Source organism: Nothobranchius furzeri, chromosome 15 (assembly GCF_043380555.1).
Source record: "Nothobranchius furzeri strain GRZ-AD chromosome 15, NfurGRZ-RIMD1, whole genome shotgun sequence".
NCBI lineage: Eukaryota > Metazoa > Chordata > Actinopteri > Cyprinodontiformes > Nothobranchiidae > Nothobranchius > Nothobranchius furzeri.
In genome coordinates, this window is record NC_091755.1 from 57,246,700 (window position 1) to 57,266,010 (window position 19,311).

At 42.3% G+C, this 19,311-nt stretch overlaps 1 protein-coding gene across 5 annotated transcripts in view; it reads left to right on the forward strand.

Moving 5' to 3' along the window:
* The window catches only part of slc12a5b (solute carrier family 12 member 5b), a 52,246-nt gene that overhangs the window by 21,555 nt on the left and 11,380 nt on the right, over nt 1-19,311 (forward strand). For 4 of the 5 annotated variants that reach the window (XR_008564297.2, XM_054746043.2, XM_054746044.2 and 1 more), the window contains exons 2-20: nt 11,823-11,923; nt 12,042-12,182; nt 12,419-12,565; nt 12,953-13,007; nt 13,094-13,224; nt 13,580-13,827; nt 13,919-14,130; nt 14,213-14,380; nt 15,391-15,489; nt 15,602-15,659; nt 15,967-16,141; nt 16,871-16,989; nt 17,070-17,168; nt 17,341-17,460; nt 17,532-17,636; nt 17,743-17,911; nt 18,012-18,207; nt 18,442-18,611; nt 18,744-18,875. Coding sequence is in view for 4 of the 5 variants with exons in the window: in XM_054746043.2 (XP_054602018.2) it covers nt 11,823-11,923; nt 12,042-12,182; nt 12,419-12,565; nt 12,953-13,007; nt 13,094-13,224; nt 13,580-13,827; nt 13,919-14,130; nt 14,213-14,380; nt 15,391-15,489; nt 15,602-15,659; nt 15,967-16,141; nt 16,871-16,989; nt 17,070-17,168; nt 17,341-17,460; nt 17,532-17,636; nt 17,743-17,911; nt 18,012-18,207; nt 18,442-18,611; nt 18,744-18,875 (2,645 nt within the window). In the remaining variant the exon portion in view is untranslated. Of the gene's footprint in view, nt 1-2,066; nt 2,202-11,822; nt 11,924-12,041; nt 12,183-12,418; nt 12,566-12,952; nt 13,008-13,093; nt 13,225-13,579; nt 13,828-13,918; nt 14,131-14,212; nt 14,381-15,390; nt 15,490-15,601; nt 15,660-15,966; nt 16,142-16,870; nt 16,990-17,069; nt 17,169-17,340; nt 17,461-17,531; nt 17,637-17,742; nt 17,912-18,011; nt 18,208-18,441; nt 18,612-18,743; nt 18,876-19,311 lie in introns of those variants that run through there. The other variant, XM_070545043.1, reaches the window with a different exon arrangement.

Here is a 19,311-nt window from a genome sequence, read left to right on the forward strand (position 1 = left end):
TTACAGTAAGATGCCCAAATTTTTATTTGAGACCCGCCGGACGGCATTGAATTCACAGATTTAAAAAATGTGGGTTCAACTTTCATTTTGGAACAATTTTTCAAGAGCATGCAGGAGGACTGACCCATCTTAAACCTTTGTCGGCTGTGCTGAAGAGAAAGGTACAGAACCAAATTATTTTATTAATTAGCTGCGCGTTCTCCTGTCCTCTGTCCTTTGGGCCACACACACACACACACACACACACACACACACACACACACACACACACACACACACACACACGGAGCTGACTGTCTCAGCTGTTATTTTCGTTATGGAGTGTGCACGTACAGCATGCACGCCTCGTGCATGAGCCTACTATTGAAGCTGCCGTTACGCTATTGGCCTGAGGGGGCAATCGTGAGCATGAAAATTCAAAACTCTGTAAAGTCCCTTTAAACTGGTCCGAACAAAAACTATGGTACCTCCAGAAAAGACTGAAAATAATGTGACTTAAAGGAACATGTTCATTAAAGGTGTGTCCACTAATCAGCATCACATGTGTCTACAGTCTTGTTAGGGCTCCAGATAGTCACTGTTGTTTGGTGACATGGTGTGTACCACACTCAGCATAGACCAGAGGAAAGGTAAAGGCTATAAGATAATCTCCAAGCAGCTAGATGTTCCTCTGACTACAGTTGCATATTCAGAAATCCAAGATCCATGTGACTGTAGCCAACCTCCCTAGACGTGGCCGCAGGAGGAAAATTAATGACAAATCAAAGAGACAAATAATCTGAATGGTAAGAGCTCAGAAAAACTTCTAAAGAGATCCAAGATGAACTCCAAGCTTTAGGAACATCAGTGTCAGATCACACCATCCGTCCTTGTTAGAGCCAAAGTGGACTACATAGGAGACGACCAAGGAGGACACCATTGTTGGAAACAAATCATAAAAAAGCCATACTGGAACATGTCAAACTCATCGACATAAATATACTGGGCATCTCCTTTCCATAGGCTCCAATATCACATTTTTGAGGCCAAATGGGAGATGGCCACCACTACCATTTTGACTGTGTCACAGGTTCCGTCAAGCCCAGACAATTCCAAAAAAGGGAAGAGAGGAGGAGCTGAGGGTGGGGCTGTAAGGCTGGGATCAACTGACGACACCCGGTCGAACTAGCTACAAGCTAACCTGAAGCAAACCCAAAGCTAACGTGGAGGTGGGAGCTAAGCTAATGGAGGTAGCAACCTAGCTACAACTGGAGTTAACTGTGCACAACACCAGAGCTTCTGAGTCAGAGATACGCCGGGCTGACCACTGGGTAAAACCGGGTGGAACACAGAGGTCTCCGAGAGCTCCACAAGCTGGCAGCCGCACAATCACTTCTGACGGCAAGACTCTTGTTGAAGACGAGTTTTTAAATTTTCTTGTTGTTAAGATGAAAACGTTATGCCATGATGACATCATTTTGCTTGCTGTGAAACACTTTGGTTCGGAGTGGATTGAGGCCTCAAAGAAGGTCCTCCATGATTTATGCCCGAGCCCAACGCTGCGTCTAGTAACGCACAAAGGCCCTCAAAAGGACGTTAACAACGTGAAGAGCTGCTTGAAGCTTCTTAATGAGGCCGGCGAAAACATCCCCCGCTTTGTGTCGCATCATCTGGACGAGCTTCCCACAATTACTTTTAGCAGTATGGATGTCTCCTGCCTGCTTGGTAAAATTGAGAAGCTAAGCACTGATGTTTCTCTGTTGACGCAAGCGATGTCTACCCAGACGAGTGTCTGCGAAAATCTCCGTGTGGTGACAGCTAACATGAGTGATCGCCTGGGCGCGGTAGAGCAACTTGGCGTGAACGGCGGAGGCAACCCGCCTTGTTCCGATCAGCTGGTGACGTGTCAAAGGATGGAGAAGACGGCGCGGCAGATCGGAGCTACTGCTGAGGTGCAAACGGCTTCATCACCTGCTTCGGGCGGTGGGGCTGGTGCCCGAACGGTGAGGAGGGATCCGGTGGTTTCAAATAATGTGGGGGGTTTGGATCCGAGTAACGCTTCACCTGCCTGGAGTCAAGTTGTTAAAGAAGGACGCCGTCCAAAGCGGGCTCCAGATGACGACGGCCCTGCGCAACTAAGGCCTAAACGGAATTTCGCTAAGAGGCATGTTGTCGTGGGATCCTGTGCCGGAGGAAGGATCAAAGTTTTAAAAACGAAACTGGTGAGTGTCTTCGCAACGAAGTTCTGCCCTGATCTTATGCCGAGTGTGCTGGCTGACTATCTTAAAGAAAAACTACATCGTGAGGTGCGGTGTGAAAAGATTAATAACAACCAGAGCCGATGTAGTTCCTTTAAAGTTTCGGCAGAATGTGAGGAGGTATCTGAACTGTATGATCCTCAACTGTGGCCTGAAGGAACCTTCGTGAGGCGTTTCTATGAGAAGCGCAGAGCTGTGGCTGCAGATGGAGCTGCGGGTGGGCCCAGTGGGGAGCCACTTACTCAGGGAGCATCCAGTAAAGCATGAGAATTGTGTCATATAACTCCCGTGGCCTGCGCCTTGGTAACGGGGCTGGGGATAGGGCACGTCGTATTGTTGTCGATAAACTTTTGGAAGATGTTGACATTTTATGTCTGCAAGAGACAATGCTGCCCAAACAGAACCTGGATCGGTTAAACTCCTTTCACTGCAATTTTTTTGGTGCTGGGGAGTCCACTACTGATCTGTCATCTGGAATTATTCAAGGAAGGATACCTGGAGGCGTGGCCATCCTATGGCACAAGGATTATGATCCTTTTATTTCTGTTGTCAGGCTAAATGTGGACTGGTGCATAGCAGTAAAGATTGTTATGGATGAGAAGGTATTCATGATCTTAAATATTTATATGCCATATGAGAGTCAGCAGAATGAAGATGAATATCTGGCGAAACTTGGTTTTTTAAGCTCATTTATCAGTCAGTGTGAGTTTAATTGTGTTTTTATTGTTGGTGATATGAATGCTGATATTTCAGACACTCGCTCCACCTTTGGGCAACATCTGATTCAGTTTTGTGTAAATAATAACTTGGTTTTAACTAGCAAAGAGAGACTGCCAGCAGACAGCCACACGTATGTCAGTGAGGCATGGCACTCAACTTCCTGGCTTGATCACTGTATATGCACTGAGGATGCACATGAATGCATATCCAGGGTGGAAATCTTATACTCCCTGGCAACAACTGATCACATCCCTGTTTCCTTAGTGGTAAACTGTGAATCTTTGCCTGTGCTGCTCCAACACCAGAGCCCCTCACACACAGAGAAGCTTACTTGGGCTAAAGTGTCAGTCGAGGATATTAGGAAATATTCATTACTGTCAGATTGTAGTCTGAGATCTGTTAGTGTCCACAAAGAAACGTTACAGTGTAGAGATGTTAACTGTGAACATATGGAGCACAGGCTGCACTTATGCACTTTGTATCAAAATATTGTGGACAGCTTGATTATTGCCAGCGAGTTCCTCTGCCAAAAAGGAGCAACAAAATTTAAACCGCTTCCAGGATGGAGTGAGCATGCTTATGCGTTACATGCTGAGTCCAGAGCAGCCTATAAAGCCTGGGCAGCTGCTGGTAAACCAAAATCCGGTTCAATATTGGAGTCTAAGAAAGCCACGAACGTTAAGTTCAAGAATGCTGTTCGCTATATTAAAAGAAATGAGCAAACAATGCGGGCAAACTCCTTAGCGAACAAACTAAAGAATAATGATGTTTCAGAGTTCTGGAAGGAGTTAAAACGCTCCTGTATCAGTAAGCAGCTGCTACCTGCATCTATAAATGGGGTATCAGGAAACAAGAACATTGTTGAAGCCTGGAGGAATCACTTTAGCAGAATTTTTAACTGTGTAAATAGTGAAAGGTTCAATCTTGGCAACATTAACTACAATCATGGTATGATTGTCAGAGCTGATGAAGTCCGTCTCGCTATAGAGAAAATGTCTTTAAACAAAGCTTGCGGCCCGGATCAACTATCAGCAGAGCACATGAAGTATGCTAGCTGTAGAGCTCAGGTGTTACTTTCATTGTGCTTTACCGGCTTTTTGAAGCATGGAATCTTGCCTGACCATATGTTATCTGTTCTCTTAGTCCCTATAGTCAAAGAGAAAACTGGAAAAATCTCCTGTATTGATAACTACAGGCCTATTGCTATGGCTAGTGTGTTGTCCAAGGTGTTTGAGCATATTTTGCTGGAAAGACTGCAAAATTTTATAACTACGACAGAGAATCAGTTTGGTTTTAAAGGTAAACTTAGTACTGACTTGTGTATCTATGCTTTAAAAGAAACTGTAAGCAAATACATGAGGCATAATACTTCTGTTTTTATGTGTTTTTTAGATGCCTCTAAGGCCTTTGACAGAGTCAATCATCAGAAATTATTCATCAAGCTACAAAACAGAGGGGTCCCTTCTTACCTAGTTAGGATTTTGCACTTCTGGTACTCTCATCAACTAATGCAGGTAAAGTGGGGGACAGAAGTGTCTGAACCTTTCTCCGTATCAAATGGAGTCAGACAAGGCGGGATTCTGTCACCTGTCCTTTTTAACCTGTACCTTGACGAGTTGTCTGTTACTCTGAATGATAGTAAGACTGGATGCTTGGTGGGTGACCGACTGGTAAATCATTTAATATATGCAGATGACCTAGTCCTCATGTCTCCCTACAGCGCAGGCCTGCAGCAGCTGCTCAGGGCATGTGCTAAGTATGGTGAGCAATTTGACATCCTGTTTAACCCTAAAAAGAGTGTGGTTATGATTGCTGCTACTAAAGGGGACCTGAAGCTTAATTTTCCATCTTTTAACTTAACAAATCAGGTCCTGGAAGTGGTAAGCAAAGTAAAATATTTGGGGCACATTTTAAGAAGTGACCTCTGTGATGACGAGGACATTAAGAGGCAGTGTGGTAAGCTGTACATGCAGGCTAACACACTGGCACGTAACTTTGGCATGTGCTCAGATCCTGTTAAAGTGTCCCTCTTTCGTTCCTTTTGTACTCCTCTCTATACAGCCCACTTGTGGTGCAACTATAGTAAGGTAGTAATGAAGAAGCTTCAAGTGGCTTATCAGGATGCTTTTAGAATCCTCATGAAGCTCCCTAGATGGACTTCGGCAAGTCACATGTTTGTTACGAGTAACATCCCAACTTTTCATGCGCTTCTGAGGCTCTTCATGTACAAATTCATCTGCCGACTGAGTTTGTCAGCTAACGCGGTTGTTAGAGCTCTGTCATCTTTATCTTACAGTGACACGAGGTACTCCTCAGTCCTTTTTAAACATTGGAGCAACTGCCTATACGGTTTGTAATTAGAATGTGTTTGTATTTTATTTTTTTTATTTTTTTATTTTTTTATTCTTGTTATGGACATATCCCTTGTCTGAAATAAAGTTTGATTGATTGATTGACAACAGACAAGTGCCGCTGCGATCTGGGGAGAACCGGGTGGAAAGGTTTCCATCCCAGAGCTCCACAAGCCGTCAGCCCGCGCATCAAACAGAAGCCGCGATCAGACAGAGATGCGCCGGGCTGCGGGAAGGGGAGAACCAGGTGGAAAACAGAGGTCTCCCGAGAGCTCCACAAGCCGATAGTTGGAACCCAGCTCCACCAACTTGTTATATTTCAACCCATTTTCTAAAATGCAGCATTGTGTTAAATGCACTAGGTTTTTCCCTGTTACATTTAAATTTCATGGTTAAACAGTACATGTTAAAATCTAGGCTCAGCTCTGCAGTGACCTAAAATACATAAATATAATTTTACTTACAGAAAAAAATGAAGTGGAGACTCCTTGGATGCTCTATTAGTGCAATTAACGCCACAGCAAGTCATTTTGTCCAACAATTGCACAAAAAATATCCAAAAAAAAAAAAAACACACACACAGAGACTCAAAATCCCGGAACAGTTTCCAGGCCAGACCGAGGCTCTACTGAGGCCTTTCCATAGAGCTCTGTGGTCACGTGGGCCTGAGGCGGCGGTCACGTGGGTCTGATGCTCATTAATTATACAGAATTTTAGGCTTTTAATACACTTAAACAGAAGAGTGAGAAAAAAATTCACCCCCCTCAGAGTTGTCATGAGTGTAAACTAGATCGTTTAAACAAAAAACATGTTTTGGTACCAGGCTGTAAACATGTTTATTTCTGCTGTGAAATTGGTATTTTTAACATGGGAGTCAATGAGGATTTGCTCACTTCTGACACCAGCCCCCAGCGGATGAGGGTGGAACTGCAATTTATTTCATTTCCGGGTTTTCCTCAATTTTAGAGCAGCATTGTGGGGGCTTGGTCAAACTACATGTTGGAAAGCCACAGAGCTTCTGGGAGAATGTCCTATGGACAGATGAAACTTTTTGCCAAGGACATCAGCTCCATGTTCACAGACAGAAAAATGAAGCATATCTAGAAAAGAACACTGTCCCTAGTGTGAAGCATGGAGGAGGCTTTGTTATGTTCTGTCTAAATAAACAGAACAAAGTGAATGGCCAGAACCAACACCCAATAAGCAACAGCTCATTTAAAGGAAATCAGATAAGCCACTTTAAATATTAAATATTAAACTGTTCACCTCTCAGTCTCTTTAATCTAAACATGTAATATGTTACAGTAACTATGTTCTGAATACAGTCAGTTAGATTATTTATAAAAAAAATTATCAGAATTATCACAAATGTCCAATAAATTAGGTTGAGAGGCCTAGCTTAATGGTTAGGATGCTGAAACACAATTTTTGTGTGTTATTAGAAAGATAGGCATAACGGAGTGTGTGAGGGGGAAATGGCACATGACCGTTTTGTTCATTTGTGTAGGTTTTCCAAAAGCCCAAACTAAAACCATTTCAATGAAAGCATGGGTGAGGGGATGTTGACTGCTTTACAAGAACAGAACAGCTCAGAAACAGGATTTTGCTCCAGTGGAAGATGCGTTTGCATTGATGCCATCTTTGCAGCTTCCCCACAGCATGCAGATGAGAGGCGATGCTCAGTGGAGATTTGTACCCTTGATCTGACACGGTTATTAAAAAATGGACAGTTCATACAAGCTTTTTAAAGCTTAACAGGACACAGGCTCAAGAGGATTATCCAGCAGCTGCTGGAGGCTTCAGAGGAGTATAGAAATTAACCTCAGCTAGTGACAGAAATGCACCAATCAGCTGCATGACAGCCTCACTATCATTCACTTCACCTCGCCCGCTGCAGGAATTAAGGTTAATTCCATGAAGTAATTTGTTTAATTTAATTTCATCCTCTCTCTGACTCTTTTTGCCTATTTATTCTGTCAGTCCTTCAGGGGCAAAAATGAGGGAAATGAATAATACAGTTCATAGAAATTGGATCAAGAACTTTAAAATCTTTACACAGACAAAAAATGAGTCTGTTAAGCCTGCACTGGAGCATTGACCTATTATACCCACAATGCTTTGAGTAAAAGTTAAATTCATGGTATATGAAAGGATGAAAGCCCTGTATTTATAAAGCATTTAGAGTCCTACAACCCCCCGAGGTGCTTTACAACTTAACAGTTATTCAACTATTCATACACTGTATGAATCTGATCACGACTTTGCAAATAACTTCCCAGATTTCCTTCAGGCTGCAGCCGAAGTTTTACATGAGAATAATAATAAAAGACCATTTTATAAGCTTCAGGTTTTTGAGATATGTGTGTATGTTTGAGACTCTTAATCTGAAGGACTGAAGGAAGTTATTTGGGTTCTGCTGTGGATGATGATGCAGAAGAAGCCAACGCCTGCACTCAGTGTTCAGGCACCAGTTCACCTCGAAATGTAAAAATGAGCTGTGGAGAATCATGTTTTTGGACTTCTCAAATGCCTTCAACACCATCCAGCCATGTCTACTGCAGCAGAAGATGGGGAGTACAGGAGTGGACAAACGTCTGACTGCATGGATCATCAACCACCTCAACAACAGGCCACAATAGGCCAGTGAGGCTGCATAACTGCACATCTGAGGTGGTGTGTGAAGTAGGAGCTCCACAGGGCACGGTGCTCTCACCATTTCTATTCACCTTCTTCACCTCACACTTCACCTACAACACCAGCAGCTGTCACCTCCAGAATGCAATTGTCAGCTGTGTGTCTGAGGGGACCGATCTGGAGTACAGATCAGTCATCATGGACTTTGTGGACTGACGTGAGCATAACCACCTTTGCTAGAATACCAGTAAGACAAAGGAAATGGTGATTGGATTCCAGAAAAACTCTCCTCCTCACTCGCCAGTAAACAAACATCCAGTGTGCAGGCATTGAGGTGGTGGATACCTTTGAGTACCTGGGTGTTCACCTCAACAGTAAGCTGAACTGGCCCAACAATGCAGATGCTCTGTACAAGAAGGGCCAATGCCACCTCCACCTCCTGAGGAGGCCGAGATCCTTCGTAACTCACATCTGCTAAGCTCTTTTTACCATTCTGTTGTTGGCTCTGTTACCCACTCTGCTGTGATCTGTTGAGGTGCAGGCAGGTCTGACTGAGACATGAAGAGGCTGAACTAGTTAGGAAGCTAGCTCGGTTCTGGGCTGTCCACTGGATTCTGTTGAGGAAGTGTGTGAAAGGAGGATGTTGGTTAATCTGACCTCCACTGGAAACCCCTCTCACCCACTGCAATCCACTGTGGAGGCCATGGACAGCTCCTTTGGCAGTAGATTGAGACATCCAAGATGTAAAACAGAACACTACTGTATGTCATTCATTTCCACTGCAATAAGAGATAACTCCTCTGTTTAACTGGTACTGGAATTATACCTTTTCACACTAACATCAGTGCTATTCGCTAGGTGTGAAATACCCAGATTCACATTTGCAGTCTGTGTCTATGCTGTTTCTTCTTGGAAACTCAGTTTTCTTTTCTTTTTTCTTTTTTTATTGCTGAAGTGTACAATAATAGTCTACTGCCTTTGTGTATTTACCTGCATTTGTGTTCATATTCTCTATGTGCTGCCTTAATGAAGATATTTCACCAATGAGGGGGTTTCAGAAAATTCTATTCTATTCTATTCTATATGTTTCCTATTTTTGTAATTGAATCAGTAAAAAGACCTGATGAACCACTGGTTACAAGAACAATTATCATAGAGATAAAACAATAATGGACTTGGAGTGCAATGGAGCTGGATTTCTCAAGCTAGTCTTGAAAATGGCCTGCCTTTGACTATTTCCTTACCATTTTCTGTTTATTACGTTTGTGGCTCTGAAATGTTTTTGAGTAATTAAACTAAAATCCTGAGGCGGAACAAAAGCAGCTCCCAGGTACATGACTTGCTAAAATCCTTTCAAAACAAGAATAAGAATGAATTATCTCTGTTGGTTTTGCTCTGCTGTCACTTGTCTAGAATTTAATGACAAATAATTATAATATAAACTATTGTTAAGAAATTACTTCTGCCTCACAAAAAAAATGTTGCTGCCCCAGGGTAGTGTTCAAGTTGTATTTTAAATTTAAGTGTTTCCCAAAGTTGGGGTTGTTGATGATCTTTGCACCAAATGAAAAATAAACTTCTGACTCCTTATTTTGAGCATAAATGTTGCAAAAGTCAAAAAACATTAGTCATAGTTTAACACTACTTGAAGCTGTCTGGGTTTTCATTATTTACCGCTTTAACCTTTGCAAAGTCCATAGTCTACATTGTTGCCATTTTTAGCTGTTGTTAAATTTAGTGGGTCTGAAGCTGAAAAGTTTAGCATCTGCTGTTTTAAATCAGTGGGACAAATTCAGCACAGCTAAGCCCTTACATGCAGAGCTGATTGTTATTTCTAAAGTCAGGGCCGAGAACCAGAACCAGCATCCTACCTGTGCAGGATTACTGTCCAGACAGACTACTAAACCTCCCAAAGTCCTTAATCCTAATATATTGTCAGGATTTACATTGTGAATGTGGATCCATTTGTGTAGCGTGTACATCCTAAGGCTGTGGACTTTAGGCTTCACTCAGCTTTTGAGGAAAAAAAACACTACAGTACAAGTTAAACTAGTTGTACAAAAATATTCCCTTGATTATTTTTATAGAAATATAAAATGTTACTAAGTAAAGATGGGAAATGGGGGGAATATTGGATCAATTTCCATTGGTTTGATTTCTGAGTCTCAGTTAGGTGACTCATTCAAATGAATATAAATCAGGTAATCATGGCTATTAGTGATAATTACTGATAACATTTGATGAGATCAGACAAACAGGATTTTTAACACAACTTAAGTACCAAACAAAACTGTCACAAGTTGGTGTAGGAGGATGTTTAGGACCCAAGATGCAGATAACCAGATGAGCGAGGCAGGAGGTGGATGATGAAAATAAAATCCTTTATTTAGGAGTAGTCCAAGAGGCAGGGAGCCTAAACCAAAAATCCAAAATTCTAAACTGAGTAATGAAAAAAACCACTAGAGAACTAGAAACACTGGAAACACTGAAATCACTAGAAACTCTGGAAACACTAGAAGCTAGGAACAGGAACGAGACGAGACTGACAAGAACAATGGACCAACCATACACTGAGACACAGACAGGGATATATACACTGGGGAGGATGAGAGGGAGATGAACTACAGGTGTGTGGGGAGAGAGAGACCAGGTTAACTCAATTACTAATCAGGAAGGAAACTAACATGACCTAAGAATAAAACCTAAAGACAAGAAGAACAGGAACATAACTAATAATCTAAGGGGGGGAGAAAAACCTCAACACTGATGGGAAAAACACACTAGAGGGACTGATAACATGAACAGCTGTAGCTAAAGGAAAATGACCTAAGAGAAAAACCTAAAGACCAGAAGGGCAGCAACCATAACTAATATTCTAAGGGGGGAGCTGAAACTAAAGGAAAAACACTACAGAAAGAAAAACTACAGGGGCGTGACTAAAGGGGGGCCACGGGAGCACAGGACCTGGGAGGGGGATACCTGAGGAGGGAAACCTAGAGGCTGAAGATCCGGAGAAAAATGGAGAACACCAGGAGACACATGAGGAAGACGCAGACAAGGACACATGAGGGCGCTAGGAGACTCAAAAGGAGAACCTAGAGAGGGATGGGGAACACAAGGAGACACATGAGGGGAGATGCAGACGCAGACCATAACAAAAACAAAAATAATTAAAAAGATATCTCTGGATAAAAAGATAAAGAATTAGAAGTGTGTATTTTCTTACCATACTCCCTCTTTCTCCTGCATGAGGGCTGCATTCCATTTGGAAGAATTTCTGCTTTTATGAGCATTTTGTAAAGAAAATATAGCAGGAGGGGAATGCTGTCCTCATTGAGATCTGAATCACTGACTGATTAAAAGATTGTGACAGCTTTTTTGCTTCTTGCTGGACACAAACCCATATTGAGACTGAAGTGCTACATTTTATATGTGTGCCTGTAAATAATGAGGACTTTATGTAAATAACTATATAATGTAAAATCAACCTAAAATCACATCATCACAAACTGCCGAGACATCTTGGAGAGTGTTGTTTCATGACAGCAGAACTCTTCTTACAGCTCATCATTCTAAAGGTATAAAAGCTATTTGTCCTAAATGAGGCTGTTCATGAAGCTATATTGAGTGGGTGAAACTAAATAATTTTAACAATAATAGAACACTACATGGTTCAACCCTACTGTGAATTTATTAGTGTCCAGTAAAATGTCTGCTCAGTGCTCACACAAAAATATTGAACGTTTCCAGCTCATGGATCGGTCACAGTAGGATGATGTACTCAATTTGATACAAAGTGAGTTCATCTCCTGGTCTAGACAAGAGTACATGCTTCATCCAGGGGTTTTCACATTTGTTGACTGGCGATTGTGTGTTCCAGGTGACGGAATCCCCAAAGAAAGCTGCCCTTTTATCAACAGTGCAGCCACTGATGTGGAAAAGAGTCAGCAATATGACAGCAAGAGCATGGCTCTGTTTGAGGTAACAATGATCCTCAATGATGAACTTGCATGAACAGAGTTGGTGGTATAAGATCAGAATTGGTGTGAATGTGAATGCATAGGTTTGATTAATTTATCCCCATCTGTTTGTGCTGCAGGAAGAGATGGATACCAGCCCAATGGTTTCCTCTCTACTCAGCACTCTGGCCAACTACTCCAACCTACCGACTGGCAGCAAAGAGCACGAAGAGGCTGAAAATAATGAGGAAGGGGCACGCCCATCTAAAAAGCCTGTCAAGGTAGAGCTCTGCATTGGAAGTGAACAGCTGAATGACATCACACGTTCACAAAACGTCAGACACAAATCTGTAGATGTGTTTATTTTACTGTAAAACAAACCTTTTTGTGCCTGATGCTCTGAGAAGAGAATGCTTTTAAATCATTGCAAATTAAACCCAGTGGTGCAAACATCTTTTGCAAGCTTGCAGATCATTGGCTTTTCCTGTTTTTCACCGTAGAAGTTTTGTGTTTTCAGGCACCTCAGTTGGGTACTCTGATGGGAGTCTACTTGCCATGCATCCAGAATATTTTTGGGGTGATCCTCTTCCTGCGGATGACGTGGATGGTCGGGATTGGCGGCGTCTTTGGCTCTTTTATAATCGTCTTCATGTGCTGCTCGACGGTATGCTAAACTGAAAATGTTACTGCTTTGTTATACTGGATTACTTCTCTTTTGTTGTTCATTTAAAATGAACTTTCCATGAAATTCAGCTGTGAACTCTGATTCAGGATGCAGATGTACACTTTCAAAATTAACCAGCACCTCATTTTAGTCAATGAAGAATGTACAGTTGTATAAATCCCAAAATAACTAAAGTATATCTGACAAACAAAGTGAGACCAGCATTCCCCTCCAACACAAACAAAACCCAAAGCCAGTCTCACTTGATGGTGGATGCTTTTCTTGACTTGTGTGTTTTAGATTTACTTGCTTTCAGCCTTTTTAGATTTGTCTCTCCAAACTGCCGCTGCTCAGTAATTCCCCTCTGTTGTCTGCTGCTGCTTCCAGACCATGCTCACAGCCATCTCCATGAGCGCCATTGCAACAAATGGAGTCGTTCCAGGTTAGAGGACAACTGAGGGCTTGTGTTATTGTGTTTGTGTGTGACAGATCAGTGGGCTGAATGCTGTGTGTGTTTGTGATTAATAGCTGGAGGTTCGTATTACATGATCTCTCGCTCTCTGGGGCCTGAGTTTGGTGGAGCGGTGGGCATCTGCTTTTACCTGGGAACCACTTTTGCTGGAGCCATGTACATTCTTGGCTGTATTGAAATTCTCCTGGTGAGTGGGTTTGAACATTTGGTAACACTTTCATGCATGTTCGTTCATTCGTCCGTCCATTTGTTTGTTTGTTTTGTTTATCATTTGGTCTGGTTTGGTCAGTTTCTGAAATTATTGGACCCAATCAGTCTAGTACCAACAGCCATTTTCCCCTGTTAAGATAACCAGTTTGGAATTCAGCAAGTCATCTTCACCACATCTAGAAAACTAAATGCTGCCACTTTAAATATAATTTTTGTCTGAACAAGCAGGCTCATTTAATAAAGCAGGCAGTGAGTTTAAATATTTTTTCCTTCAAATGTCACTACAATTTGCTTTATCACTTCCGCGTTACCTTCTCCATCTTCTTTTTTAGATTTACATCATTCCACAAGCGGCCATTTTCAAGATCGAAGGCCTGGAGGGACCAGAGGCAGAGATCGCACTGCTCAACAACATGCGAGTTTACGGCACCATCGTGCTGAGCTTCATGGCCCTGGTTGTGTTTGTGGGAGTCAAATATGTCAACAAGTTAGCGCTGGTCTTCCTGGCCTGCGTCATCCTCTCCATCCTGGCTGTTTATGCCGGAATCATCAAAACAGCCATTGAGCCCCCCGTCTTCCCGTACACAACTCTTTCAATCCAGCTTTACGTTTTTTCAGCCGGTCAGCTGAGGCTGTGTGATAATGAGGATTTTTGTTGGTTTTCATTGCAGCGTCTGTATTCTTGGGAATCGAACACTCCTTTCTAAATCATACGATGTCTGTGCAAAAATTGTTGAACTGGACAATGAGACTGTCACTACCAAACTCTGGAGGTCATTTTGTGATTCTGAATCCCTAAACGCCACGTGTGACGAATATTTCAACAACAACGATGTAACAGAGATACAGGGCATCCCAGGAGTTACTAGTGGGATCCTGGCAGGTTGGTTTACTGTTTAAATGTTATTTTCATGCCTGATTTAGTGCAGGTTTTATTTATTGGTGATCTTTTCTGTCTTCCCTAGAAAATCTGTTTGGTAACTATTTGGAAAAAGGGATGTTCCTAGAGAAGCGAGGTCTTGCATCCAATGTAGATCCTGACAGTCCCGTCTCCAACACCAACCGCTATGTCCTGGCTGACATCACCAGCTTCTTCACCCTGCTGGTGGGGATATACTTCCCATCCGTCACAGGTGAGCATTAAGAAGGTAGCTAAAGACTCCCTGGTAACAACTAAAGAAATAGTCCAGATGTTTTGAAACTGGATTCTTTGGAACATTTATAAATTATTAATTTGTTGTAGATGGTTCGTTGAACAATCTCCTTTTGAAGCAATAGAGTTCAGCTGATCAAAACAAAAAAAAACTAACAGCTGATCTGAGTGAGTTCAGGAATCAAAGGGATTAAACAAATGCTATTTTTTGTTTTGCATTACATGGTTTTTAAAAGTAATTTCATATTCCTGCTGAAAGTGCCACATGGTGCATGAAAAGTTTTAGCATTTGTGTAAATAAAGTGTGGCATACAACAACAAGGCAAAAGTAAATAAAATAGTTTATGAGTGAAATTCTATTAAACATTAAGGGTTGAGGATTTTTAAGACAGCAGAAATCATTTTTATAATTGGCCCCTCAATGATCCGATAGCTGTTCTCCAAACTGAGGTTGTTCAAAGGTCTATGATGGATATGGCAATGACTGTTTCTAATATTTCCACTGAAACTCGCTTCTAAATATCTAAAATATCCCTTTAAAGTGTTTATTGGTAATCATTTAACAAAAATTGTCTCTAAATTATGATGAAATATAAGAAATGTTATGTGCACTTTGTGTAGTAATTTTTGTCTGATAAATAAAGTTATGATAGGTTATCTCAGTTATGTAATGAAAATGTTCCTATTTGGGATGCTGTATGGGTTAATTTAACTACAGATTATTTACTGACTACATGAATGCACAGTTGGTAGCAGTACTGCCTTGCAGCAAAAGGTTTGCAGGTTCAAAACCCAGATGTTGCCTGTCTGCTTGACGTTTGTTCTGAAGGCCACAATTGGCCCCCAGACCACACTTTGAACACATTTGTTCTACAGTGTACAATAAACCCTCCATTCATTTGCTAGATGCTGCATCTGCTGCAGTAAATCTTTACTAAAGACTTCTCAGTGGAGTGCTTTTAAATTCTTCTCCACATATGATACTGACAGGTATCATGGCCGGATCCAACCGTTCCGGTGACCTGCGTGATGCTCAGAAGTCGATTCCGATTGGGACCATTGCAGCCATCACCACTACATCTACTGTGTGTATCCTTCTGTGTCTCTCAGCAAATTAAAGAAAAACAGGGCAAAGTCAACCATCCACTCATTATCTTGGCACCAGATGTTCTCAGGCATGTGTCCTAACGGTTTTTTGTAGACATGTCGTGTGTGGTGCTGTTTGGTGCTTGTATAGAAGGAGTGGTACTACGAGACAAGTAAGTCTGATTGTACAAGTTTCTGTTCATATTTAGGATATTTTTCCCCTGGACTACTTTGCTGAATTCTATAGCACATCTTAGCGTGTAGTGAATGACTTCTTGAAGTCAAAGTTAGTGTTTGTTTCATATTTCTAATCAAGTTCAGCTCAGATAGCGTTAAAAATCAGTCACTGTGATTTAGAAGACCAAGCTGTCAGATGTATTTTTATTTTTACTTTTTTAATCTAATTTAGGCATATTTTCCTGAGAAATTTTAGTTAGAGTTCAGTGTGTCACATCCTCGCATTATGACCTTTTCCTTCAGGTTTGGTGAAGGGGTTAATGGTAACCTGGTGATTGGTACTTTGGCATGGCCGTCTCCGTGGGTGATCGTGTTTGGTTCCTTCTTCTCCACCTGCGGCGCAGGACTTCAGAGTCTGACAGGAGCTCCACGTCTGCTCCAAGCCATTGCAAGAGATGGGATCATCCCTTTTCTCAGAGTGTGTGCTCAAACTTATTGCTTATCTTTGACTTAAGGAAACAGGAGAAGACACTGGTCAGAGTGCAGCTAGTCCAGCTCCCTGAACAAAAAGGCACCAGCCATAACACCCCCTCCCTTAAAAGATAAAAAACAATTAAAACAAGTTCTATCACACATTTTTTTTTCTTTCAAACTTCCACGCTCTTTTACCAAGTTTGTCATGATTTTTTTCTCTGAATCCTTTAATTATACAAGAGTTCCCGCTAGCTATTTACAGGAGATCTAACTAAGCTCCAACATAGTCTTCATGTGGATTATTTAAGGCGGGCAGATTAAACATGACAAAAGTGGAGTTGAGAGGTTGCCCTTGGCTGAAGCACACCCCCCAGCACCCCGGAGTGTTCTCGAGATGGCCTCTGGGTGGACGGCCAACACAAACCCCATCACCACAACACTAAAAACACAACTAACAAAGCCTGCAAGGGAATTCATTTCACAAAGTTCACCAAATCTAAAACTACACAGAAAAATAAAAGGGCACACTCACAAGGAAGAAGACACAGCTTAACACCCAGGTACACTTTAAAATCCTACAGATAAAAACAGTTTGAAAATCATGTGCCATTAAAAGTCCTTCACGAGATGGATTATCCCAGATGAGCCCCCACATTAATAGTAATGTGCTGCAGAAACAAATCAAATCTATCTCTATAAGCCCTGTTTGTTTGGTACTTTTGTGTTGCTGCAGGTTTTTGGACATGGCAAAGCCAACGGGGAGCCCACCTGGGCTCTCCTCCTTACAGCCAGCATCTGTGAGATCGGCATCATCATTGCCTCCCTGGATTCAGTCGCTCCCATCCTCTCCATGTAAGAACAGCCGAGTGAAGACGCTGCAGCCAACATCCAGACAACTGTATTAGTTCTCTTCCTTGATGTTCTTCATTTAGGTTTTTCTTGATGTGCTACATGTTCGTCAATCTGGCCTGTGCCCTGCAGACTCTGCTGAGGACACCAAACTGGAGGCCGCGCTTTAAGTTCTATCACTGGTAATTTTGGAAGCTAGTTTTCAAGATGCAACATGCAGGCAGTCAGGACTCCTTAATCTCTATAGCAACCTGAATCTCATTTGTCCTCACAGATTATGCTCATTTGTATTTGTTCTGTGGTGTGATGCTGATTAAGTCCAGTTAGACCAAACTGATGTCCTCTCATCTGCAGGGCTCTGTCTTTCCTGGGTATGAGCCTGTGTCTGTCCCTCATGTTCATCTGTTCCTGGTATTACGCAATAGTCGCTATGGGCATCGCCACCTGCATCTACAAATACATAGAGTTCTGTGGGTAGGTGATGTCATTATACACAAATTCTTAAAGACGCATTGTGGGATCAATTTTAGTCTGATGTGAGACAGAGCTGAGAAAGAATGGGGTGATGGTATACGAGGGATTTCGTTGAGCGCTGCCCGATTCGCCCTGATGAGGCTGGAGGAGGGACCTCCACACACAAAGAACTGGAGGTAGATTCTATCTGTGTTTGGATGTATTAAAATAACTGTTTTCATTTTGCTTGTAGAGTCTCCACTGCCTTGTTCTTGTACTTCAGTAAACAGTTTTATTCATAAGGCCTCAGATTCTGGTTCTGGTGAGCGTGGATGCTGAGCAGAACGTAGAGCAGCCCCGTCTGCTCTCTCTGACCAGTCAGCTGAAGGCAGGAAGAGGTCTCACCATCGTTGGTACCTCTGTTCAAGGAACCTTCCTCAACAATTACACTGAAACCCAGAAGGCAGATCAGGTATGTAACTGCTCTAATGGACACACATCATCTCATATGGCGCCATCACATAGAATCAGGTTTAAATTATAATTCCCACTGATCTTTTTTGTGTTTCAAGTCTTTGCGTAAGCTGATGGAAACAGAAAAGGTGAAGGGCTTTTCTCAGGTAGTCATCTCCTCCAACCTGAGAGATGGGACGTCCCATTTGGTCCAGAGTGGAGGACTTGGAGGTCTGAAGCACAACACTGTGATGGTCAGTTGGCCTCACAACTGGAAACAGCCAGAGTTCCACCAGCAGTTTAGAAACTTCATTGGTAAGAAAGATGATTTGTTGTGATTATTAAACCAAACGGAACCAAGTTAGGATAAGTTCTAAAGCTGAACTGACCTGTGACAAAACACTTATGTTCATGTCTGTGCTGCTATCTGTGATGTAGCTGCACAATGTGATTTCTGACATTTGATTAGTCTAATTCAGCTTCTTGGCACTGCTAATGATTTTTTTAGTAGTTTCTTGTCATTATGTCTTATTTTCCTCTCCTTTTCAGAGGTTGTTAGAGAGACCACTATAGCCAGTTTGGCTTTACTGGTCCCTAAAAATATCTCCAGTTACCCGTCCAACGGAGAGCGCTTCACAGAGGGCTACATAGATGTGTGGTGGATTGTTCATGACGGAGGCATGCTGATGCTCCTACCCTTCCTACTGCGCCAGCACAAGGTGGGGAACTAGAATGTGTGTATTCTGTAGAGAAAAGCAATCAGTACAGATCAGGGCGTGATGGTGAAATACAGCTCTTCAAGGCAGTCTACAAAGTTTCGTCCAAGTGTAAATTATTGTTTTATGTCAAAGGTCTGGAGGAAGTGCAAGATGCGCATTTTCACCGTAGCACAAATGGATGACAACAGCATCCAGATGAAGAAAGACCTTCTCATATTCCTCTATCACCTGCGCATCGATGCTGCTGTGGAGGTGGTGGAGATGGTAGGACATCTGTCTGGATTGATGCTGTGAAAACCCGACCTACCCCCTGCCTTCGGATTGGTGGTCTAATGCCTGATTTATATTTCTCCTTCTGCGTCGGGACAGACGCATGCAAAGTCATAATACATCTTTGCGAGCCTGCTGGAGAGCTCTTGCAAGGACGGACGGAGTTGAGCTCTCTTTTCTAAACATGCGTCCATTGAAACTGAGAGCGCAAGCTTGTGATTGGTCAGGAAGCCGCCATTGCACCCTCAAAAACATAAATAGAGGCAAGGATATCTAGCGGTAGACATGGAGAAGCTTGTAGAATACTTAGTGGAAAAACTCTAAAATATCATCGTTTTATTTCACCGTGATTGGAGGAGTGAAAAGATATGCAGCAAGCGTTTTATTCATAGGTTGAAATGACGGAAAATGTGGGTTTAGAGGTGGCGAG